Genomic DNA, 27994 nt, shown 5'->3' on the forward strand with positions numbered 1-27994 from the left:
TCAACTAAAATAAACCCCTGGCGCAATAACCCTTAGAGGTCCGGGTCTACCAGATGTCTTGGGACACTCATGCCTTTGGAGTGATGTGCAGTCAGCACATCGGTTCCTCTCGCCGTTAATGCTGGATTTGTAAACCGAAGTTCGATACTTGTTTCTTTCAAGCAGCTTCACAAATTGTCCTCAGGACACTGGGTGGATGGACGCTGCAATGTCAAATGGTCATCCATATTTCCTAGTACTAAACCTGGCATTGCTTGTCTTCATCGATCTCACTTCAACTGGAGATATCAACATTATGCTTCTACTTTCACATTTTGTTAAGCTTTATTCTAAATTCGGAAAACTGTATCTTCATCCGGAAAGGATGGGCTGTCAGATTTATATATTACTTATGTAACAAAATTACGTATGCAATATATATCTGTGAATATTTTAAGATATGAGTCCTTTTTTCAAGGAAAAAAATATCTAATTGTCATACTCAATTAACTGTCGGCGTTTCACATTACGAACATCAAATGATCATTTAAAAATATATTACCACAATGAATGGGAAAATTATTCTTCAACTTAAAGACTGTAATTTCATTTACGTAGATCTGTACAATACGAAAACATGCTGTATTCTTCAAAACTTCAATTCAAGGATATAGACCTAATAGGAGTGAACAGAGCCTTTCTTAAGTGGGGGCTATTCTTTTAACCAAGACTGTACATTTATATGTCATATTTATCCTACTATGATTGTAACGATAGTAAAAGTGAGATGATTTCGAAGTTCGAAATGCTCTTGGGATTTTCAATTCACACTGTATGTAAATATATATTTATTAACAAATACTCAAATTCCAATAGGAAACACGGTATTTCCATAAAGAGCCGCAGAGTACTAGACACTTCAGAACTTCTTGCATTAATGTTGAGCATATGCGTACGGATATTTTACACCATATGCCATAACAATATGTTGTTAGTGACTTTACAAATACTGTAAGTTAGGTGGCATTACTCACCTTACTCTCAAAACTAAATACAGTCAGTTCCAACAGCTACATACAAAATGCAGATAAGCCTCGTGTAACCGCCTCGACATTTCACGTTTACACACCCAAAATTTGCACATTCCGACCATTAGTGTCAAACAGTGAAAATTAGCCTCGCAGAATCTTCGTTTCGACATGCAACTGTTGGATTCACGGTTAAAAATTGTAAACTTCTGAAACCAAAAATAAAACTATAATCGATAGATACATGTGGTTGCGAATGTGACAAAAACAAATTACATAAAATGCACTATTGATAATTAAAATATAGAATTATCTAGACATGAAATTCATAATCACTCATACATTCAGAGAACAGAGATGTGGGAGGTACGGTAAGAAGCAAGGTGAAGTTTTCAGTAATAATAAAGTGTGTGCTGGGCAGTGTATTGTATAAACGTGCACAGTTAGGGACGATTTGCCTATGTAATGATTAACAGAAAAAAGGACAAAACTTTCTGGATGTTATGAGGTCTGTCTGTCATTTTTGTATCAGCCACATTGGATTCAGTTTTTGTTTTTAAAATATTAAACTAGGATCACTTGAGGTATGTTTTAGGACTAGAATTCGCTCAAAGGCGTTGGTAAAGTCCGCTTTGAAATACCTACGGCAGCTAAAAGTTAATAGTACCCAATATTATATTTTATATAATTCGTGTGTATATATGTAACACGTGCAAATAATTAGAAGTATTTTTTCTGTCCCTACAGCCATGCCTCGATGTTTGAACGGCAGAATGGCAATGACAAAAGACAAGATGACAGAGTCAATGCTAGCAACCGTAGTTCCATGAAAATTGCCAACACTTACACCGAATGACACGCTAAACTACTCTCTAATGGTGCTATCAGCAAGCCGATAGGTAACTTTCAAGCTACATGATAGATTGAAGATAAACTCTGTTCCAGCTCAACAACTGTTGAGAGTACATCATCTGGCTTACCAACAATAATCAAGAATCCGTTAACATGTATCTGACGATTGTCTCACGAACAATGTCCACCAGAACAGTGTTCACAAGGTCTTAAAGAAACAAATGACACGCATTAAATAACTATAACAGTATCTAGTGGAGGATGACTCAGATCATAGTGTCTAGTTTTGTAAACGGGATTTTACAATTGCCTACAGCATAATTAAGCTTTAAAAAAACAAACAAAAAAAAAAAAACCATGAAAATACTCACAAGCAAAACCTACGGTGATGATCTGATAATTCAAACAAGACGGACCCCTGTAACATACAAGAAAAGAAAAGAAAAATGATATGATGCGATGGTAAACACGCCCTCAAAGAGTCCTTACTCGCACCGAACTATCTGCAAAACAAGAACACGACGATCGTGTCCTCGCCAATTTTATGCAACTTGTGCATAACGTATTCAAGTGTAAGATTCAAGTGTAGGCCTATACCTGTTTACGATGCAGTGCAGTTTCGTGTAGCACTGTCCTTTCTATGTAAGCAGCATACACATGTTATACAAGATGAAAGGTTCAAAGTTATGTTTCACGATACCCAGCAACTTGTCACGTACAGGGTGGGCACAAAGTCGCTTTCCCCATATGTGAAACATACTTGTTTTGAGGATAGCGACTTTGTGCCCATCTTGTATATTGGAAAATAGACTTCACCAAAAAATTTCTGCGCAAATTCGAGAACTGAAACATGTATAATACGACCCAAGTTCCATTTTAGTTAAAAATCTGAGTTGAATTCAAGACAGATTCGAAAATTCTTCTCTTCTCTGTATTACTCATTAGCATATTTAAGCAAATTACCTACTTCCGATTGTACAATGTACCTATTCGCTCTTAATTTTTGCGACTTCCTGTATATTCTGTTTACATTTATTATTCTTTTACATAACGAATAATAATATTCACAAGACGACACATTTATATATATTTCAACTTGTACTTCTTATATTGTTACAATCCCTCACTCCGCCTATCAGCTGTCAGTTTCTTTACATAGAATTCAACTGTTACTTCAATCTCAAAGCAATTATTTTGAAATATGAACGCTGAGTTTTACAGCTCCAAACAGCAGCGCGCTCACAATTGTCAAGTAATCACTATTATTGCTGCCAATCTCATCCGCCTAAACACAGCTCCGAGAAGTGCAACTACGAAATGAAGAATAAATTAACGTTTTTCCACACGAGCTACTGTAAGACGCGAGGTAATTTGTACTTTAAAGAACTAAAAATATTGCATCGAAATGCAGTAACTCAAAACAAGGGAAGTCAAAATAGCCATAATCATCAAACTAGATGCATTTATTTATTTGCGCATCACAGGTACCTTAGCCGAGCAATTCTAAATTAGTTTAATTATAATTCCAACTGATTTTAGAAAATACATTTATTATTATTATTATTATTATTATTATTATTATTATTATTATTATTATTTCCATCCTTTGCTGATATACTCACAGTTACTCACAGTTCGTCAGTAATGAAGAAAAAAACAAGCGTATTTCTCGAATTTCTAGGACTATTTGAAAGAAATATTTTCAAACGGAATGTATATTTCAATTGGAGGGTTGTTGTATTTATATCTGCTTTCTCCAACTGGTGGCACGAAATAAACTAATCTGTCTGCAGCAGGTTTCTTCTTACACGTACAGTAGCCAGAGAAGTTATTCCTCCCATCTACTTTTGGAACCAAGTTACATATGCGAATTTTCACGGACAGAGACAACATAAAATGTTTTTTTCGGCACCCAAACTGTACTGAAATTGATCGATTTACTACGAAATTACATATATATTGCATATGTATGTATGACTGCGATTAAATACATCAAATAAAGCTTACTTCCAGAAAATATGTCCGCGAGGTAGAAATCGAAATGTGACTGCTGCACTGACACTATTTGTCCAAAAAAAAAAAAAAAAAAAAAAAAATTGTCCTACACAAGAGTAGCATGTAATCGTAATTTATCTTAGCTCAAGTCAAGAAAAAGCTGGTAGAGGAGATAGGGTTGGCAAAAACCATTGTTTTTATTGAAAAAAACTAAAAAACCCGTTTTTTTTAAAAAAAAAATCTGGTTTATTTGGTTTAAACCAGGTTTCTTTCGTTTAAATAGTTTGCTCTGTGTATTTATATCACATATGAACAGAAATAAATTTGTTTCGCTTTGGTATTATTATGCAACAACCGGGTTATGCTGGAAGGGGTCACATAAGGTTAAAGCGGAATCCAAGCCGCTTCTCGGCTTACATCCGAGAGAAATTGTCCTCTATTTGAACTTGAAATCGGGACTAATTGGCCACAAATGCGAGACGTCTGCCGACTCACTCACGAAGGACTCCTGATAAAAATACATTGTACTGATCTTTACATACTTGTTAATACAATTGTCAAGATTCACTTCAAAAGGACAAAAAGATAAACAGTGGCACAAATGAAACCATTATACAGAATTACATATGGACAATTTCAAAATACTGCGGAGTACAGAAGAACTAATTTAGTCCAAGTTAGTTCACTACGACTTTTATTAATCCAAGTTAAAGAAATACGAAACTTAATTTGCATATCTGTAAGAAAAGTGAATAAAGACACGAATTATTTGAGTTTACTCTGACCCATTTATACATAAGTAGATACCGAAGATACTTCTGATTTCAATACATGCCTCTCGTGGGGTTTGTTTGACCACCACCACCCTCAAAAAAGTACGGCATTTCGATGTATTTTATCAATAGTAACATTATTAAAATAAAACAATATTTAGAATTTTTCTTTGATGATTGCAATTGCATAACAATAATAACAAACTAAAAAGATCACAAAAGAAGCGTTCATAAACTTATAAAAAAAACAATAGTTGCTTTCGTAGTATAATCTCTTTGAATAATGAATGGGCAACTTAGGTTTGAATATAATACGAAATCAAAAAATAAAATGAAACGTGATAACCCACAACTGTGTGTTCATCTAGATTTTACGAACCCTTACACTTTTATGAACATTTTCGCTTTTTGGTTTAAACCACTTGTTTTAACAGCTGGTTTAAACCAGTCAACCTTGAAAGGAGATAATATTTTTAACTTAACATTCGTGTCTATTTTCCCTGAGGATATTTTATCTAATACGTGAGGAATTTTGGTGTAATATTTTAATGTTCACGAATTGTCAGAAATATGATGCTAACTTAATTAGTAAGCTTGTCTTTTCATAATTACGTATAGTTATTTAAGCTTCAGCCAATTTTTACGTAACGAACATAGAGGAACATATTTTTAACACCTCTTCAATTACACACGCAGATATTTTAAAAATATAACAAGTGTTTCTTACTTTAACAGTAAATTAAAATACTCACTCCCAAAAATATCCGAGAGAGAAAATCAGTGAATGTTTCGAAGCACTTCATCTCTTTCTCGCCGCATCTAAAGAAAAATTTGCTGCCACATAAAAAATATAAGGTATGAACTACTCTATTTGCTCATTCTGTAGTTCGATAAGTTTGTAGATCAATAGTAAGATTTCCTCTCTTCCTAATTTATGGGTAATGAAAAATTATATATATATATATATATATATATATATATATTTTTTGGGTAGGATCACAAATAAACACTCAATTGAAGATCTTGCACTAACATTCAACTAACAATCAAGAACTGCGAATTACTAAGCAAACTGATAAAAATGAAAATGAAATGAAAGCTTTGACTTTTACGTCCCACGGTTATGCCGGTTAGACTAAAGGAGACAATGATGACGAGTAATGAATGAAATGGTGGAATGAAGAAAGTGGGAGGAAACGGGAGAACCCGAGAAAACCCACGCACACGGTGTTTGTCCACCACAAAGTTCACTTGGCGGGGGCTGGGATCGAACTCGGGACCCCTTGCATCAGAGGTGAACGCTCTACCGCTGTGCCACTGCGGCCCCCTAAGCAAACTGATGTGTAATATGCATCGAAAAAAAAAAAAAAAAACTTTAAACATATATTTTCACACTTTTTCTTCAGATGTGCAGAGAAAGAAGTAAAGACTGGCTATAAACAGATTGCTGATTTTTCAGTCTTTTGGATGTTTTCAAGTGAATCTTTAGTTAGGATTAATAGATATGTACTCTATTGCACCAACAGTAATTATTGTTCCTTACGTTAACTACAATGATTAACTGAAAACTAAGTCAGCTATACGTAATTGTGAAAAGAAAAGGGTGGGAATTAACAGCATTCAATATAAACAAGAAAATATTCCAACGAAATCTTGATATGTAAGACATGAAAGAAAATATCCTCTGCGAACTTGGAGCTAGACTTTAAAAATATAAATGTTCCTTCTGTTAACTAAGAAGGGATAAATTTCGCATCTTCCTTGCTTTACAAAAAGGTAGTTTCGTCAAAATTCTTCAATTTTGACACAGTACGGCAGTTATATTTCTAGGATTATTTGAAAAGAATTATTTTCGAACAATGAATATTTCAACTGATATGCCTGTATTATTTAGTTCTGCTGCAAAATCATCTACATACTTTCACTGCTTGGGGTTATAGTCACTTAAAAGTGAGGGATGAATTTACCTTTCCGAATATGTATGTTTCATGAGCTTATATTTAAAAAATAAGAAAAATCGATTTTGCTGCAATACGGCACATATTTACCCTGGAACTTTCAACACCAATTTTTGAGTTGCACAAAAATTGATAACAGCTGTATATCAAAATAATTACGTATAAAATTAAAAGGAAGGTAAGCTTTGACCGAAGCCTAAATAGGTGTTCGGTTATTATAATCTTGTAATTATTCTTGTATATCCAATTCATGAATTTTAAGAAATGCTATCATGTAACTTGTGCCTCAAGCTTTCTTATATGCCGACAAAGCACTGCGTCTTAGTTTCAACTGGAATCTCTTGCAGGCTCTCAAGTTCCCTTCTTTTCTCTAAGGAATGTTGTGAAAACTTTCCACTTGATCCATGGTCAGCATCAGCCACTCAACTTTCTGCTACAGAGGTGTTTATAAACGCCGCTCTCCGAATAAAATAATAATAATCAGAAACCAACTAGCTCGTTTCCAGGCCACAAGCTAATTCCTATTTTAGGAGTTGAAGTAATAGCCTCCTCAGTAGTTTTCCAACTGGGTGGGTCATAAGCGATTTATTTCTCAGTTTTTTCGTTTCCAATAGTTAGTTACGACCTAAATGATGATCTAAGCTCAAATGGAGCTCAGAATAGAAAGACCTATACAGAACAGTGACAGTTTGAATGAGGACTGGAGCCCAAATGTGAGCTCAGAGAATAATTTTTAGAATGGTTAGTTACGTTCTGAATGATGTATGAAGATTCAAATGAGAATCTACAATTTATTCTGTACGGGCACTCTAAATAATAACTCATCCTTAAGTGAGAGCTAGTGTTAGAATTAGTTAGGGACAGTCTAAATGGTGACAGAAGCTGGAATGAAAGCTTCAAAGAAGGACTCTCAGAATGATGAGAGTAAGTCTAGATGAGGATTTAGAACTATTATTCTTTCTCTTTTTTATTTATTGGAAATTATACTAACTTCGTTACTGTGTTACTTAGAGCAACTATTCGTACTTAAGTTGCATTATTTTGTTCAGCCTATTCTTAAATTGTTCTGACTTTGGACGCTACTTTGTGTAGATAGTTGTTTTTTAGTTAATAAATTATTGTTATCCTACGCTTCATTTTCAATAACCCAATGAGGAAACTAAATGGCCAAGACCATTTTAATAATTGGTCTATCAATTAAATATTTAGGAGGTAAAATAAGTTTTGGTATCAACCCCTAAACAGTCATAACATCAATTCGTAAAATGTGTACTATTAATTATATATGATTAAAAAAAAAAAAAAACTTTTCTTTTTAATTTTTATTAATACAGGCTTCTAAATTACCCTCACTGCTTGAAAGTTTAAACTGTCCAATAATGAGTTACTGAATTTAGCCTACTCCTACCCGTTCCTTCCATTCTCCCTCCTCTCTCTTTCTCTCTCGTGCGCGATACTCGTAAGAACTGTCCGGAACCACAGTTTTTATGGAACATAGTATATGTTTTGCTGGAAACCACACTCGCTCCTACTGTTTGCAGTTGAAATTTATCAGCAGCAAGAGATTAATTAGCCTCTTAAAAGAATTCCACTAAAAGTAGCTCATTTTCATGAAATACTGTTGATTAAGTTCCTAATGCAATACTTGTCTTTAACCTCACTCAAGGCCAAGAAAATGAAGTCATTCCCAAGTTTCATAATACTGTATTTTACAAATAAAATTTGATTTTCATGAAACGATGAGTATATGCTTTCTTGAAGCTTACGAATTGTGTCGGTTGGAAATAGAATACGATGATGAAGAATACGATATGAACATTTCTGAGCGCGCGAAGAAGGGAGAGGGGACTCACTCGCCTTGCTCCTGTATCTCTAGTAGTTTTAAAGTATTAATGTTAGGACACCGAAAAAAAAAAAAGTATGCCGTTAAATCTTCTGAACAGTATTAATCCTGGCACAGATTACATGTCTGATATTGCGCTACAGTTAAGATACAACGTATCTTAACATTCAAATGAAAGTAATGGTCCCACTTAAACGTAATTTTGTCCATAACAGTGATGAGTGTTCAAATGATTAAGAGTTTGAAGGATCTCTAACGTCAAAAACGGACACCAAATTCCATTAATGGTTTCATCAATCAGTCAACATAGTAAGGGAAGGTCAATAAACACACTGTATGCCTCTTCATAGGCGCATTAACCCATTACTAAATCTGAAAAAGGTTATTTTTTTTAATTTTTTTTTCCGCAATCTTTAAACACGAACGAGATATAACGTTAGTTGCGCCCTGGAGTTTAACTATTTCAAGATTTTGACAAAAATCAAGGTAATATTCAGAAATACATGTGCACACTTAAAACATTTAAACTATATATGGTTAAAACTTTACGTAGTAAAAGACACCATTGAAATAGACCAAAGCAAACGTTAAGTAGAAAGCAATTGTTCAGAAATGAAAAACATATCACATTTAGACGAGCAAATGCAAGCAATAACTTTAGAGCATAAAACAAATCATCAACTGCTAATAATAGTGGTAACGGTAACATGCAGTTAAACTGCCTGTCATACAATTAGGGTTTTTTTTTTTTTTTTAATTATAAATATTGGTTCTCATATAAGAATACTTTTACATCGCTTCTCCGAATCACGCTTAAGGTTGATGCGCTGAGCTTAATTAAAATCTTGCCAATAACGGAAACAAACTATTCGGCAGCGTGGACATGTTGACGGGTGTTCAAGTTAAAAGTCAGTAGCTTCATTTTGCATTCACGAAATCAAGCCAGTGCATAAAGAAAAAGTACCTGAACTTCGTGCTTTTATAAATACCGTTACTAGTAATTTAAATCCATTACAAGCAATCGAATCTAAAGTAAAACTTATGAAGTGTTATTCTGACCCAACATTGTGTATTAAAATTAGATGCAAGTATTAGGAAATCTTTGGAACTTCAAAATATAAGTTCTACTTTCTCCGAATTCTTTTCATTTCTTTAGAAATATTGCCAAGTACTTAAAAATATTAGATTTAGTTTCCACGAAAAAAAAAAAAAGTATTTAGTCACCAGTCTTGTGTATTAATCTTGTCAAATGCATATAGATATTCTCAAAATTAGTATTCTGTATTTTGTGAAGAAGAACTAGAAATCAAGTGAGTAAAATATTCGAGTTACAAACAATGATATATATGAAAAAGCATGTGCTTCACTCTAGCTACAAGATGCTTACAACAATTAGCAGAAGAACAATTATTTGACACAAGTATTACGTCAAGATTTCTAAGTGCTACGGTCCAACAACATACAGCGAAACCTATAGGTCCAAAAGCAGCTCATGAGCTACTGAAAAAAATGAGATGTTACATTTAGAAATTGTTGTTCGAATTATCCAAGGTTATTGGAAGCTATCTCACCAGAGCTTCGAAAAGTATAATTTCCCGTTCAATTTCATCAAGCACACGCAGTCAAGGCTTTAGGATTGTCATGACATCCAAGATAGATATTTCTAGTTAAAAGCATGAACTCAGTTTAAAAAAAAAAAAAAAAAAAAAAAAAAAAGACGACGAAACTATCAAATATAAGTTGCATCTATCACTGAGACCATATTCGATCAATTAGGAATCATAACTTCAGTAGCTGTTGCATACAAGATATTTTTGCAAAAACTGTAGCTGTAAGAAGTTTAACAATATGACATCCTTCTTACAAGTGGAATTAAGAAAATGGAATTAACTATACAATCAATCTCTATTAATCAATCAAATCACAATCGATAGATATGTCCTTGTTAAAAGAGTGATAATATGTAATTTCATGAATTTGCAAATGCCAGCCAAAGGATATGTGGAACCTGTATTTATATTATTTACCAGTCAGCAAAGGAAAACATCAGTGCAACTATTATATGCCATATCATGCTTCAATATTTGAAGTTACGTGCAGTACTTGTTTCAACACAATTGCTGTACAAGATTTTATCAAATTTAAACTTGGAACATAAATTTCTCCCGTTTTTGGTTAGAGTTTCAAATTGTTTTGGCACGGATAGCATCTCCGCAACAGATGAAAACCTTTCGTAGTCATCTCAAACCCAAGACTTAACCAAAGTTAGCTGTTGACAACACGTAATTTCTGCAGGCCTAATTTTAAAGGGAATGGTTCCAACTTCCATCAAGGATAATTCACCATGGTGGCACGGTCCATAATGGCTTCCTAGTCTAGAATCAAACTGGTCAGTCACAACTAAAGATTCCCTGCAACAAGATCAAGTTCTAAAAAGAAAGAGCCCCACGACACTGACAGTCACTACAGATCGTTGGTACAATGAACCTATGACCGAATTCTCAAATTTGTCAAGATTGAAAAAATTTACACATTGCAAACGTTTTGTACATAATTCCGAGTATGAGCAAAACAGACTAACGGAAAAAAAGAGTTTCAGCAGAAGAGCTCCATACAGAGCTTATGTTTGCCTCGAAATGGCATAGAACGTTGAGTTTTACGCAAAAATACAGCAGCTTCGTGATGGAAAGTTTGTACCATTAAGAAGAAAACTGAACAATTTGTATTCATTTTTAGATACTGAATGTGCAGTTCGAGTTAAAGGAAACTTAGAAAATAGTCATCTTTCTTATGGCGCCAAGCATCAAATAATTCTGCCTTCAAAGTAACAGTTAACAAGATTCATAGTTGAAGCAAAATGCATAAGATCACTTCATGCTGGACCACAACTCTTATTGTTATAATTACGCCACAAAGTTTGGATCAGAAGATGAAACAAGTATTAAAATAAGTAATTCATTAAGTTAAAGGCCAAAAGCTCAAACCAACTTATGAGACAGCTACCATCAGCTCGCATCAGCAAGCCAGTCAGGAAAGTAGCTTCTGATAAAACTCAGTCTCAAGTCTGAACCCACGTATGAAAAACGTTAACACTGCCCTGACTTTTCCATGGAAATGATGTGGAAATTCGTTCTGAATCCGTATTAAGCTGTTAATGTCTTCGTTCGATTGGGAAGTCAACTATTCCACCGTTTTCTTTACACTATTTATTATGACTTCTTCGGAAAACTTCTCTCACATGATGTAATTGCGATTCTGTCACAGAGGTGCGACATAGACACACTGTATCCTGAAACTCGGTGTAACACCTTCAAATTGAACTATCGGACGGCGAATCCTTCCTGAACTGAATGCAGAGTGCCTTTCGACAATGATAGGTAAGTGATTTGCATGAAATTTGACCACATAAAATCTCTTTTCTTTCTTACTTGCTCCCATCCTGTAAAGCCAAACTAGCGACCACAACCGGAAACTAAATACTAATTGAAACGACGGAAGACTTGGAATTTCTCTATCGACCTGTTTGATTACACATGTATATTTAGTACCCTACTACAAAATATTGAAATCCCAACATCGTTTATAATAATCAAATATTTCTGATTTGCTCTTGTTCTATTTCATTTTTTCCCCTTAAACTTTTCGTTATAAAGAGTTTGGTTTACCAAAAACTCCTTTATGTATTTCTCTGTCTGTTTATGTGTCCATCCGATATAGAGAAAACTATAAGAACTATCAATTGATGGATCACTATGAATTTTGACCAGGATATAGAGGGGCCAGAGATTTCAGTGATGGAGATGATCCATCCACCGGAAATGGTAAATTAACCATTTCCGGTTTTAATGTTGATCACTATGGAGTAAAAACTAATAGAGAAAAACTATTTCGTGCAATCGATTGCGTGTCCCAAGAATACATTTCATCTCCAAGCCTGACTCATTTTCGGAAACTCTGCTAAAACCGAACAGATAGAAATCACAACTTTCGATTTCAATATTGATCTATATTGAGCAAAAACGACAAGAGATAGAGAGAAGTTGTTTTTAAGTAGCTACCACCTTCTCTCTTAGCTCTCGATTCAAACCGGAAGTGGTAGAAACCACTACCTGCTTTAACATTGATCGCTATAAAGTAAAAACAAGCGCCCCAAGAATATTTCATTTGCACTCTAATATCTCTACTAAAACCGAAGTGATAGAAATTCGTTAGTGGTATTAAGAAAATATCACGCTATTAGCAAATCGCTGCCATTACAGTGGAGTATTGTTGATGAGCAGACAGCCGTAAACGAACTTCCACTGTTGACGAAAAATTGCAACTTTCCCACATACTACCAAATTTCTTCACGTGGCGTCCAGGACCCTGACAGTTTATCCTAGAGAGAAAAAAACATGTTCCCATACTTTCACAAATCCAGGGAAATTTTCCTGCTGAGTTTTTTCAGCAGTCTCTTTCCCAGTCTCTAACGTCCCAGCCCAACTTTTCCTTTTCTCTTCCCATTTTACATTTCCAACGTAGGCTTTCGATGCAAAATAAAGAGCTCTTCTTCCTTTTAAAAAAAGTTACGTTTTTACTGAGACTTCCATTTCAATTATGAGTGACTGTATGTAATAAAAAAGGTATACGGTTATTATTATGACTTGTGAAGACTCACGAAAAAAGAGTGTGCTTTAGGACATGTGTATTTCAAATGTGGTGATCTATGCGAGTTTTGGCCGAGATTCTTTTTTCAACGTTTTGATTTACATAGTGACCAGATGGTTCTATTGCGTTATAATAATTGGAAGATCCCACTGATTTTGTATATCGTGTTGTTAAAAAGAAACTATTACTGACTGTTCATTATAGTCTCCAATTTCCACTCTGAGCATGAAATCAGAGAAGTCCTTGAGGGATATGATAGTGGTACAGATGTGAAAGAATTTTTGAACACGAAGATGGCGAGGTAGAAAGGCCAATCGAACGAAAACCAACCCTCATATGATTTTGAAGGTGAAGCGCTAGAAGACCAGACTGCAACCAGCATCCACAGTAAATGGCTGAAAGTTGGCGAAAATCAGAGTAGCTTAGTTTGAATCTGTCCATTTTACCTTCATAGAATGATGTCGGCAATAAAACCACAACCTCCGAAGAAATGGAAAGGCGTTCGAATTCGGAATGAAACAAATTTGTACTATGAAGCTTTTCTGTAAAGAAAGAAGAAAAAACTCGAAGTCGGGTTAATCATGAACCCGTTTTTCCGTCTATAAACTCTTCGTGTTCCTAGGAATGTCAGACAATAACAGATGTGACAGAGTGCAAAACTAACACACTAGGTCGGGTACGATTTGAGCATGAAACGAACAGATTTCTACATTAGGGTCTTGCAATTTGATAACAACGAAAAACACCCTCCTACAATTTCACCACATTACAGGGTGTCTACTGAGTTTCATTTTCAAAAGTCCAGTATATTTTCAGTATAATCAGCATAACTATCAACAAAATTCCAGCACCTAATACAATGATTTTTTAAAGTTCTTTAAGAATAATCACACTCTTGATGATTTCAGGTTTGCAATTGTTTTACAATCAAAGGAATATTTTTAATAAATTTAGTTAGTTGTGATTTTTTTTTAAATACAATGATTTTTTAACATTTTTTAAAAGGCCTCCCAACTCCCATCACAGCCCTCCACTCCACCCATTGCTTTAGATGTCTAATTACAAAATGTATACAACTCTTGCTTTGGGAAAAATTACAATCTCAATGGATACAAAACTGTTTCTAAGACTATTAAAACAATTAACAAAAAAGTATTGGTGACAAATTACCAACTTCATGATTTCTCCAGTATGTGGATCAAAATTCCAGCATATTTCCAGTATCAAAATTAAATTCCAGTATAATTCAAGTATTTCCAGTATCAGTCGACACCCTGCATTACGACAGAAAATATTGCTCTTTTTTTGAAACGCTATATAAACGCAGAACTGTTGTCTACTTCTGATAGAATTATTGACTTTTTCAAACGGATTATTCCATATACTTGTTTCCTTTCAAAAGGGAACAAGCGTATATTCCCAAGAGACATATATGAGATTTGCAGTAATCATACTCCAAATCTCTTGACACTTAAAATGTATTTATAGAACGAAAACATTCAGGGAAACTCTGGTAGGTAGTGGATCGTGAACGGAAAAGAACCCATGCGCTAGTACTAAGGCTGGCAAAGAAGTTGAAGTATGCAAAATATATAATAGCTTCAGATTCACTTTCTTGTTCGAAGAACATTTGCCTCAGGCAAGCTGATGGTAAAACGTGGAGATACTGTTGATTTTCAAAGGTGAGAACCGCCATGTGCTGGAAGGAAAAGAGGGATGTATACGTTCACTCTAATACCCATCCACCAGCAGGTACTGCAAACTTAGAACATTAATAGAATAGTAAACAATCCTATCTCTCGTATGCTGACACAGAATTACATTTCCTCTCTTGTCACCAGAACTAATATTGTTAAGTATTATACTGAAAACTCAAGTTACCTAAAACGAGGAACCACTTTCCATATAACCGTGAAGAGAGATTCTGGAGATATTGCACCTTTCGTCCCTCCCTGATTCAAGCTAATTAGCACCTTTCGCAGCTCTTCCGCCATGAGAGCATCATTGATTTCCTTAAAGCTTCGAGACTGGTACACCCTCCGCCCATTTGTCTTCATATTTTCTAGAGACGGTAGTTGTTTGAAGTAGAAACAGAATTCCTGAATGTTGCTGAAATTTAAATAATAAAAGTCACTACATTAAGATAACAATTTAAAAAAAAAAAATCCTAAGAAAATACAATAGTTACTATGTAGTGAACATATATAGTATAGATAATGACTTCAACAAAACATAACAATGTGGAAATTACGTATAAATTATTCAACAGTTATGAAATATCAAAAAGAACTGGTAATATTAGGAAGAATGAAGTGGTGGTGGTGGTGAAGTGAAGTAGCAAGAAAGTTCGACATGCAGCACCCATGACTACTCTATTACACCCTATCTGATAATTTGACTTTAATCAATTTGAAGTTCCCTGTATTTAGTCTACATTTAAGCTTGTTTCAATGTTCAAGTGAACTGCGTTATCCTTCTTTGGTATATTTTTTAAAAATATCTTCTAGAGTAACTCCAGTGTTAATGAATTTATTTAAAACAAACAACAGAATTTAATATTAAATGTATTCCCTGTTAAAGTTATTTCATATTGTAATATTTATAGAAGTACTTAGCTTCTACGTCAAGTAATGCAAATGCATTACGGCAACAACTGCAACAAGCAGCTGTAATAGTAGAAACACAGAACAAAGAAATGCAGAAATAACAAATAACAAAAGCAGAATATATATTACATACGAGTATTAATGTAGTTAGAACAAATTAAATGCTGTTGCTCCACTCCACACACTAATCTTCCTCATATTAAGTTTATTTACTTCGTAAATGAATACACTCCTTTCTATATTCCCTTTCGACAGTTTAAAGTACCTTTCTCAGTATTCCTAGACTCTAAAGATATCTTAAACGTAAATGTCATGAAGAGTCAAAATACTGTTGTTATAACTACCTGCATTAAACACGGAAGAAAATAAAACATCTACCAACAACTTAAATGCGTTCCAATATCACACTAGATCCAGTTGCCTATAAAGGAGTATTTTTCCCACCCGCTGCTGTGCTTACTTACAAACTGTAAACGAGTTTTATCTCTAACAATCTCCAGAAATGGAACTCGTATGAACATATTCTTCATAAAATAACCATCTATGATCGAACACAGAAATTAGTATATCTCAAATCAATCAACTATAATCATAAGAAAAGAAAGATTTGTTTTAAAGAAATTTAAAGCAATGAAAATTTCCTGTCAAAATAATAATGTCAATATCTGTACTAAACCAGTAAAATGTCTTTTTTAAAAAGAATTTATAACTTCCACATTTAATATTTCCTCTAAAATTAAGCAGCTTCAGCTTAGCACAGTCAATACGTGTTGCAGAACAGTGAATGAGAAGTTTTATTTTTCTGACTCATATCTAAAGCACTAAATCGATCGAGATCTCGTAATTATTTGCGGAATAAGCCCATCATAGTGAGTTAAATAATAGTTTGGGTTTTGCTACACTATATGTAGTTCTCGAGATATAAGGTGTAATGAAATATATATTGGATATTTTGGATCAAGGGCCACAAAATTTATGAACGACCCCTAAATTGAGTTTTCCAATTTTTGCGGAATAGCATTTTTGGATCAGGGGCCACAAAATTTTTGAACGGCTCTAAATCGAGTTTTCGTATTTTTTTTTTTTTTTTACGGAATAAACGCATAATACTAGTTTAAGTGATAGTTTGGGTTTGGCTACAGTATATGTAGTTCTCCACATGTCTACAAGAAAATTTTTGCCTGAAATACATTGGATCTGTTGATCCAAAAACGAACCTTTCTTGAGTGCTAATGTTTAGTTTATTTATTATGAATGTCGTTTGTAAAACAGAAATAGTTTTGGGCGTACTTTTGAAGTCAACTCTATACTTTTGATTTTTCCGTTAACTATTGAGAAAAAAAAAGCAACTTGTACCACAACAACAACAACAACAACAAAAAGTCAAAGTACATAAATGAGATCAAATTATACATAATTTTTAAACCAAATAAATGAAAATAACGCATATGATATCTATGATATATTATTGCTAAGAATTGAGTCAAATTATAATACATTTTATGCAATTTAAATGGTTATCTTAAAAACATTTAAGATATATCATATCTTAAAAACTTCTATCAACCAGTTCGTGTCAAAAGCAGTAAGAAGTTATAAAAACTAATAAACCTCTATTATTTACCTTTTGCCTCATGACCTTCATATTCCTGACAACACTTAAGTAGCTGGCGAAAATTTAAAATGTGGGGTATGTCTTTAAGAAGCATTCAAGATATGTACTTAATTGAGCGAAAACATATTTAGGAAATTCATCAACAGTTGGCCGATATTTATTTATTATCAGGGTGTCTACTAAAATTCCAAAATGAAATTTCGCGACTTTTTCGTGACCTTGTCTTTCCCAAACCACAAAATTTAGTAATTCTCAGGAGCGATTTGGGTGCGAATTGGGCCAAATTTTCATGCATGCGTGTTTTGCTTGTGATTTGGTACCGTCTAAAGCAGACCAAGACATGTTGGTAATAAATTTTGACTTTTTATACAACAAAATTTTCCACTCTATACTTATATTTGTACAGATAAAAAAAATCGTGACCCAAAAGCTAAATTTCTTGACTTTCATGACTGTTTTCTGATTTCGTGACTTTCGTGACCGATAGACACCCAGATTATGGATACTATATTAGGATAGAAGCTGAAAAAATTAATTTTTCACTTCTCCCCATCCTAAAGGTGGTGTGGCTATATTTATGTGGTCGGAATTATCGTTTAAGGTATCTGTTATAAGCGTTCACGGGAAAAAATGTTTCATCTCAACTAATATTGAAGAGGTAGGACAGTAATTTTACGCAAATTTTAGGGTATACTGTAACGATACTAAGTCTTACAACTGGAAAAAGTTTCTAAAATACGAAAATAACATTTTTCCAACAAATAATTTTTATAAACAGGTATATATGTTTTCTATTTTACTTAATATTCTGGGGAAAGTTTATTATTTGAACTGGCAATAATTATAAGATGAAAAATGTTACAATATATAAGTCAACAGGAAACCATATAATTGAGAAGTATATGTAATTATTGAAACGCGATTATTAATTTGATTTAAAAAAAAAAAAAAAAAAAAGTGATCGTTGTGTAATTATTTAATTATTATCGTCGAAGGCAAAAATACTAACATAAAATAATATACATGCACAAACTCTGATAAATCTTGAAATAAATAACATTATATCGAACTGGGTAGCGTTATAAATATCACGGCTGAATTTATAAGAGCTATGACGTGGTACTGATATCCCCCCTTTTCCCATGATGCTTTCCACTTTCCTTCTAGAGACTAAAGGGAACACTTATTTTAAATTTTTATCTAAATTTAAAACGTAACTTGAGAGAAATAGATTACAGTAAATTATCTGCATTAATAAACGCAAGATAGTCATAAGGTATTTTTTTCTAATGCAGAAAATGTATAAACTAGTAAATTAAGATCTAGAAACATGTTCGTAAATATTTCATAAACCGATATGTAGCTATTTACAAGTTTACTAGTTCCACCTGGACTTCATTAGCTAACTTTGAATAAGAAGGCCGAAAGTGCAGCTGTTGAAAAACGCCAGGTTTAACACGGTGTCCTCTCTTTGAAAGGTCGTTTGGGTGATCACAAGTCTTAACACGTTCGCTGCGTTACGAGTCACCGGTGGCTCGTGCGATATATCATTTCTGTGCGGTGCCGTTTTATGCATTGTATTACCTCTGTGCGTTTGTGTACTTTGGTTTGTACAGATTTTTAACATTACTAGCATCCACGTTCTACACGAGTCACCGGTGATGCGTCCTGCTTTGGTGTCATGCAGCTTCAGATTCTGTCAACAGATGGATGGCTGAAATGTGAATTTGAAATACCGTGGCGTCATCTGTGGAGAGAAGCTCAAAGTAAGATCTGTGCACGAGTCACTGCTGACTCGTAACGCATCGACGGACAAACCTTCAACGACATACAAGGTCACTCGTATAGCACTGAGATCCAAACTCAATTGTACACTGACGCAGTGAACGTGTTAACAGACTGTAGTGCTAGAGAGTATTTTCACTTTTTATAGTAACTGATTCACCTGACTGATTCAGTCTGAAGTATCCATATTTAGCAAATACGTCGTTAGAATCTGAAAAAAAAAAAAAAAAAAAAAATCTCATTCGGAGGAAGGATAATTTTTGTCACCATGAACTCGTCCCTTATCACTTACACCTATATTCTGAGATATGAAGATTTAGCAAGTAATTGCAGTAATTTCTGTTTCCGGATGCACTTTACGTAATTTCCCCATCTGACTTTACCATAACAAATACTATCAGTAAGCATCCTGCCCTAACGAGGGACATCCAGCTGGTAGACAATCGCCTTAAAATTACGCCACTGCACTCTTACATAGTCTCTGGCTTACTGTGCCGGCGCGCTATTCGCTACGCTACCCAATTTACTTTCTTATCAGCCACATACTTTCACTCTTGAAATCGGTACCCAGTCAATCAAATCACATGGACTGTACTACAAATCCTGTTATGCTTGGGCAACTCGTTGAAACAGGCAGTGATGTCATTCAGCCAATTCTGCCGAATCGGTTGTTAAAATTCTCTCTCCATCTCTAGATCAGGGGGTGGACAGAATTTCTAGTACTACTTTGGAGAGTCTAGTATATATCCTTCCCTTTCAACTTGTAATGTGAAAATTAAGACCTGACATTTAATTTACTCAATGGAAATTTAATTCAGTTCGTTTCTGTAACATGTTTAGTTTCCTGTGAATAATGCAAATCTTGAATTAGCTGAAGCACACCGATACGAAATGTAACAATGTTTTCGTAGTTTTGTTTTATTCATTAACATCACAATTATTCAGATATATGATAAATGGAGAAACCACCAACGGTTTTTACGCACCATATTCTTTATGGATGCGAACTCAATGAAATTTATGGAGTTAAAAAAAAATGTGCAACGACTCAGGAAATCAAACTCACATCTCCAATTTCCCGCGCCGGTTCGCTAACGAAACAAAACAAAACAAAAAAACCCACTCTCATACAAACAACCTAATAGTGACTCATATACTACCTTAAGTTGATTTAATGTATTTTAAACCATTATACATTTGGTCTCCACTGAATACACAAACTGAACGCTTGTTTTCATTTACCCATTGTATAACTTTAGGCTGGAAGAGTTTCAAATGCATATTGTATCTCCTACTAGAGATATAATAACTTAATAAAATTAACTAAAAATCGAAAATTAGAGTAACTTTAGGAAAAAAGGAAGTAAAATTATCTGGGCTTTCTATTCTTATTTGTTCCTCTGACAGAAATATCAGCAAGAACACTGATACTAGTCCCATTTATTACTTTTAAAAAGAATTGAACACATGTTAGTTTCATAATTTGGAATCTACTTCCTCTTAAATTCCAACTATTAGGAAGACGTAATGAAATTATTATTATATAGCCTGAAACTGGCTTCAAACAACGGAAATTGTTCCAGCTCTCTAACATTATTCGGAGCTGATTTATTCTTTGCGTGAATGCTTACAAAATGCCTAAAACGTAAACTCCAACGATTAATCATCAGCACCATTTCCAGGAGGGGCACGCAGAAAAATTGTGGTTGTGAACTTTTATCGGAAAGCGGTAATCATAGAGAAACAGAAAATAATAAGACGAAGAAGAAGAAATAGTAAGAAATAAGAAAAAAAGAAAAATGGTCAGATTACCAGTGCTGGATTCTTTAAAATAGACTGATATTCTGAGAAAGTAATCAAACTCAGATGTAGGATCTGAAGACTTAAACGGTCACTTACCCCATTCCGCAATGCTATACTTGACTCACCTCAGTGACTGTAAGACTGCATTCATGAAGCAGGTGTTACCTAAATTTCTGAGACCTACTACCTTCTTTTCTCTCTGCTTTGAATTTTCACTTGTTCTTGCCTTTTTCCGCTTGCTTTGTCTGTTTTCTGCACTCCCATCGTCTACAGAATGTGACCTACAAATAAAATAATTAAAGAAAGCACTTACTTTCATATTTTTCGTACCATAAAAGTAATGTACATGTACAATGAGAGCTCGAATTAGAACAAGAAAAATACCGGGAGGTTTGTCAACACGGATGGAAAATCACTATTACTTCAAATAATATTAGTAATCTTTTAAATTACGTTATAAAGATTATTTCTAATTTTTCATCGTTATAACACATCAGAATCGTACAAAGAATCATCGTGTAATCTTTACAGAAGCTCTTCAAGAAATCCTGGCCACTCACTTATTAAGAGGTCCTCAATCTTTTATTTGTAAGTCAAAGAAAATTTAAGAAATGTGAGTCCTGTTTGGTTCTTACAGATCTTTAAAAATATTAAAATGAACCATCTATGATTGTAAGAATATGAACTTTCTCAGAAATTTGGAGGCTATTACAAAAAAAAAAAAAAAAAATAAGTAAAGTATTCTTCCAAGTGGGAATTATTCTTGATTCTGGTTTTCTTCGATGACATTTTGTTTCAGTTTTATTTAATCCAGGTTTTAAATTATGCTTGAAAAATTTGAAAACACGGGCATTTTTGGATAGTCTGTCAAAATTTGCACTATACCTTCAACGAAATAGCCAAGATATTTTCATTACAAAAAATAAGTAAATAAATAAATAAAGGAGATGTTTCAGTATCAAATTTAAAAATAGACAACAATAAAGCATTACCTATACCTTATCTATGAAGTAACTATGGTGGTAAAATTCTTCGATAGGACAGATAACTACATGATCACGTTATCAAGAGTTCGTTTTCTAATCCTGAGAACAAATCTCAAGGAATTCCCTCTTAAAAAAAACCGAATTAACTATTATTACACGACAACGATACATTACGTCCTTCGGTGTACAAAAATCCATTAGATTTCTCAGTAATCTTTGCTACTGATTCAATTTTAAATATATTGGTGGAAATGAATTTAAGGACATTCTGTAGAAATTCCCGAATGGGACCCAAAGTTGATACACTTAAAGACGATGGTAAGTGATATACAAGGTATTAAACAAACATACAGTACTTACCGTAACAGTGCATGTAAGCACCCCGAGAGGCCATATAAGCTCAGGCAGATAGCCGGTCATGTTAAATATCTGTCCAGAGTATAGTACTTCACGTTCGCTGTAGATTTTGGCGTAGCTAGGAGATGGTAGTTGGCTGGCGGTCAAAAGCCGTCCAAGATCTCACACATGCTTGACAGGACTGAAGTACGGAGAGAAGACAGACCACAGAATGAAGTGCGCTACCGATATGGAGACGTGTGTTATTCTGCTGAAGATGTAAACAAAACCGCGCACATAAGGACGGAGGACAACACTAATTTCATCACGAGTGTGTGACGAATAGTCATACTGCCCTAAATGAAGATCTGAAACGGGTAGGACTTGTAGCTTAGTGCTCCATTTTATTACAATGCCAGGTGTGGGTCCTGTATAGCAAGTGCGAACACGCGTTCGATTTTTCGATCGCCTGCGCGTCTACGGATACTTATACTGCTATCATTGTATCCATGACAGAAAAGACTATTATTGCTGAATACTACTCACCGGCATTCGTCTTGCTGCTGCAATCTTTCCTGGTACCGGTACAATATATACATACAAAAAACACAGTAAAGACTCAAAGAAAAAATATAGTCCGGTATAAATAATTGGGTATAAGACATAAGAAAAGCCCCATCTCAACTGCCGAGGGAACAAAAAACGAAAAGAGAGATAATTAAGAAAGATTTTGAAGAATAGGCAGAAGAGGCTGCCATTAAGACGCCAAGAAGTGCAAAGGCAAAAGGCAGGGAACAGTGGAGGATTATTAAACGCCCAAGACGTTACCAGCAATGATCAAGTGCAAGGGTAATTATGAAAGACGAACACAAACAGAGCTGCTTCCACTGTTTATCGACGACTGTTTATTGTTCGTGACTTCGCGTGGTCACGATAGTTCTGAGTGAACTGGCTATCGTCGTTCTGATAGGCGCTCCCAGTGCATTTATCGGGGCATATCAACTGTGAAAACTCTCTACCTCTCTCTCATTGTTAGAGACAACTGACAACAAAATGATCCAACGACAGGACGATTAAATAAGAAGACAGAACGAATACCAGTAAAAACAATTACAGATGTGCTCAGAGAATAAACGAAGTTTTCGGAAAAAATAAACTAGCAACAGGAATAATACAAGAGGCACATCCAGTGAGTATACACTGGCTCTAGAGGGGATAAAATGTGTCTGGAGACACACAGATACCGAATAATTCAAGAAAAGAAATCTTTCATAAGTTATGCAAGAAAATAAAAAAAAAAATGTAGCAACTGTCGTTACATGTTAAAGAGCCAATACATCAAAACTTTTGGAAAGTGCTATAGATGTGTCACATATTTGCATTGAGAACTTACTGAAAAGAACTGGGAATAAAATAAAGTCGATTTTTCCATAAGAAATTACTTGCGTCATTTGTTAGGGTTATTAGTGAAATATTTGTTTACAGAAGTTTACAAAATACCATGAGTCGTATTTTACAAAATTAAATTATGTAGTATTGAGCAACTGGATACTTCATACAAACGTACAGAAGAATATGGCCGCCCTATACGTCACGATAAATTTTGTACTAGTAATAACAATAAACCTCAAGCTTTCCTCATTCCAAGGAGCAATCACCGACAAAGCAAGAAAATAAAATGTACAAGGTAAATATTGAAGACAGCATAAATTTTCAGATATCTGGGTAAAGAAGAGACATTAGGTGGCTGGAAAAAAAAAAAACTATAGTAAGAAGTAAGAGTTTAACAAAGCATGAAACATGTGTTATAGAATAAGAACACACCCACGAAAAAAAAAAAATATTCTTACGCAACACTTCATATCCGTAACACGAGAGAAAACAAAGTTAACGATGGAAGAACAGTGGAGCAGAATTCACGCAACGAAGATTGCTGAACACGATTCATTGTAATAGTGATTCTAATGTAAACAAAGTTAAATTGTATCCCTCCGCCCTGATCAACAACTAAAGCAAAATTGCTAGGTCGAAAGCCAAAATATCAGTAGAAATCCATATTATTATAAAATCTCGGTAATTATGTAACTATTATGTAAGGTAAAAATAATGTGTATTACTTTTAGTTACTTCTTTAATAAATTAGGCCTATCTCATAGATAATGCCGAAAAAGACTAAATGAATTAACTTGTTCTTCCAGCATTCAGAGGGATCATAAATCTAAACAACATACGCAATAATTGAGGTTTTCCATCAAGCTGGTGGTTTCTAGTCCTTTGTGGAGTGGAACCACAGAAAAGAGTAGAACTCGACATTTAAATTTGTCTGTTTCATTCTACTGTCGAGTCGCGCTCGATATGAGTTTCTTGCAGTTGAATTGGTCCAATGTCGAATGTTGGTTGATTTCTTTGCTGCTATATCCACTGAACAGCAATAAAATCAATATGTTGGGATCACTAATAGTGAAGACTGTGTAAAAAGTATTCTCGAATACGAAATAAAAATCATTAGGAATACTCTAAACCAAAGGTATTCAATCTGCGGTTCACTCAGATTGAACATAAAAAAGGATTCCAATATACACGCTATTGCTCAGACTCTTTAAGCAGGTATAGATTATCAAAATAACAGATTATACAACTTACGGTAAAATTCTAATAGCTGATATAAATGTATTATTGCAATATATTATGTTAGATTTCAATTATTATTATTATTAGTACAAAGTTTCTTCAATTAATACCAACATAAAATTAATGGATTTTTAGTAAGAAAAAATAAAATAAATTTTGTTTTCAAAGGAGTCACGAGTAGGGTGATCTGTAGAACATTTTGACTAATGAAATGAAATGGTCTCCAATTGGACCAAAAAAAAAAAAAAAAAAAACTAAGAGCGGATTCTTTCTTTCTCAGAACAAAGAAAAAACCGTTAATATGGAGCACTAAAAAGCTTACCTAAATATTTACACATGAAAATGACAAAACGCTCATGAGAAAGGTTAACGAATAACTGACAGCACGGTTCGCTGGTTTAAACCAAGGTGATTTAAACAATAGTTTTTACCATTTTTTAAACCACCTTTTAACCAACTTTTTAACCATAAAAATGCTTTAAATTATTTGAACTTCATGGTGACATTTCCACTTTTCAAACCATCTGCATTAGTTTTATATCCTTTTCACCTTTTAATCAAGGTGTCCCATGTTCAATTCTCGGTCGAACCACAACCCTTCTTTCAAGAGTAAACAGTGGTGTAGCCTGGGGGGCCCATCGGGACCAGGCCTCCCTCCCCCCAATGATTTCCTGTCCTCCAATTGACCAGCTTACAAATAATTTACTGTAAAATGTATGGAAAAATACTATTTTACCATCCCGATCGATAAATAGTATAGTCTCTCTTCCTTATACCGATCGGAAAATAATATGGTATACTTTTTTGTGACAGCAGATTACACAATTTACTGCGATTTATATTTGACAATTTGAAGACAAACGTTTTAACAACGTACTATAAATACTACTATTAAACAACTGTACTAAACTACATTATACTTTTTGTATGATGTAACTTTTTTTTTTTTTTTCAGATGGAAAATTTGGTGAAAAATAACGTTTTTATTGTTTTTCAGTTGGATTTCATTCGCTATTTTAATGCTACTTGGTGTAAAACAGAAAGTGAGATATTGCTGTTAATAAAATATTAATGTTTTTTTAATGCTTTTTTTTTTAATGTGGAAGTCTGTGATCCATTGGCCCTCACACCGTGAGCTGAATACGAATTGAGATAAGGCGAAGGTCAGTTGTTGATGTAGACATATCCAACATACTACCTGGTTGTGGCAGTTCACTTACACCGTGAACTTGCGTAAGGAAGAGTGAACATGGGATCCCACAGAGCGTCATAAGGGCGTGTATGCTGTACGAGTTCAAACTGGAGTCAAACGTCGCTGTAGTGGGGCGGAAGATACGCCAGGCCTTTGGTGAGGGTGTCGTAACTACATAAACAGTATAGCGGTGGTTTAACAAGTTTAAGGACGGTGACGAAACACTCGAAGACGCACCACGTGCCGTGAAGACCAACACATGTAGAAAATGAATATCTTCAGGCAGCAACTGAGGCGAACAGTGGCCAGATATGTGAGGAACTGGGACTACAATTCACTGTGAGGAGAAACCATTCGGCAGCACCTCCATCAACTGGAGAAACATTACAAGTTGGGTCGATGGATCCCACATGATTTGACTTAAGGCCAGAAAGGAACGCGAGCTGACACCTGTGTTTCTTTGCTGTTTCGTCTGAGAAAGGGGCTATTTCTGGACAGGGTATTGCCTGTGATGAGACGTGGCTTCTGTACGAAGCTAAAGGGCGCCGTTATCATTGGTTAGCATCCCATGAACCGGTTCCAAAACAGCCGAAATCAGCCTGCACCAGAAGAAGGTCCTCCTGTGTGTTTGGTGAACTATTAGCGGCATCATGCATCGGGACCTGCTAACAGCTGGTCAGAGCATCAACGCAACTGCGTACTATCAGCAGTTGAGCAGTATTCAAGAAAAACTTAAAACTTCTGAATCGCAGGACAACGCTAAGCCCTACGTGGTTAGGATGACCTGGGACACCATTCTATGCCTTGGATGAGAAACACTATTGCATCCGCCATCTCCCCAGACATTGCACCGTCCAATTATCATCTGTTCAATTTGTTGGACAATCACTTTATAGGACGCCAGTTCAAATCCCTAGTAGAGGTGCAAAATGCACTTGATACCTTCTTTGCTTCACGGGCCACGCAGTTCTACCGCGATGGAATCCATGGCTTCCCAGAACGTTGAGAGAAGGTTGTCGATGCTGATGAGGACTATTTTTGATCTTCCAGGTACGTCTTAGCCCCAGGTGACATATCGATGTTCGAAGGTTGTGGGTGAGAAAGCGATAAAACTTTCTTGGTTACTTTTATAGATAGGTTCTGTGTACAAGGGCTTAAACTGAAATAGTTATGAATAAAGGTATAATGTTTGGTTCGGGGCAGTAGTTCTTGGCTACACATAATAAAAACTATCTGGAATATAGTTTATGGAGAAAAAGCAAAATAATAATAAGCTAAAAATATAGTGTTTTTAGTTTTCCGGAAGGAGGCCACAATTTTCCGGTTTTTCAGGCCTCAAAAACACTAGATGCAAACAATTTTATTTTGTTTTGCACATGTAGCTGGTCCCCCTTCAAAAACGACGGGCCCCTCCTATCTAAAACCGCTGACTACACCCCAAGTAGCAGTTCGGATATCACTTTAAGCGAGAATCATCGTCTTTATACCCTCCGTATTAGATAAGGAAGTTAAGTCTAAACATACGAAACGAAACCAAATTGTATACTTCTGCTTGTCTGAATAGTTGTTTTATAAAGAAGCCAAGGATGCTTAAACATATTGATAAAAATTGGCAACATTTATCGACTACCTATGTAGTTTTCAACATTAGCTTGGACTGAACTTTCAGTTGTAATTTTATTGAATTATACCTACCTACTAATTTGTGATTTCATATCTGTTTTAGCGTACCGATTATGATACGATGACCTTAAAATTTTACATGCAAAGCAACAACGGGATTTTCATTTAAAGTAATAACAGGATTTTCCCGGTGGCTAAGGCGGGAGTTTCCCGATTTACACATAATTCTGTATAATGGTTTCACTTGTGCAACTGTTTATTTATTTATTTATTTTTTATTTATTTGTCTTTCTGAAATATTTCTTGACAATTATATTAACAAGTATGTAAAGACCAGTACAA

At 34.7% G+C, this 27994-nt stretch overlaps 1 protein-coding gene across 2 annotated transcripts in view; it reads right to left on the reverse strand.

The window, feature by feature from the left end:
• LOC145666589 (ubiquitin carboxyl-terminal hydrolase 3-like) overlaps positions 1 to 27994 on the reverse strand; it is a 121894-nt gene that overhangs the window by 77219 nt on the left and 16681 nt on the right. For both annotated transcript variants that reach the window (XM_081733987.1, XM_081733988.1), the window contains exons 4-5: positions 21010 to 21165; positions 14957 to 15184 (exon numbers count right to left, since the gene is read on the reverse strand). In XM_081733987.1, coding sequence (XP_081590113.1) covers positions 14957 to 15184; positions 21010 to 21165 — 384 coding nt within the window. The remainder of the gene's footprint in view (positions 1 to 14956; positions 15185 to 21009; positions 21166 to 27994) is intronic.

This window comes from Thermobia domestica, chromosome 12 (assembly GCF_964235325.1).
Source record: "Thermobia domestica chromosome 12, izTheDome1.hap1.1, whole genome shotgun sequence".
NCBI classification, from domain to species: domain Eukaryota; kingdom Metazoa; phylum Arthropoda; class Insecta; order Zygentoma; family Lepismatidae; genus Thermobia; species Thermobia domestica.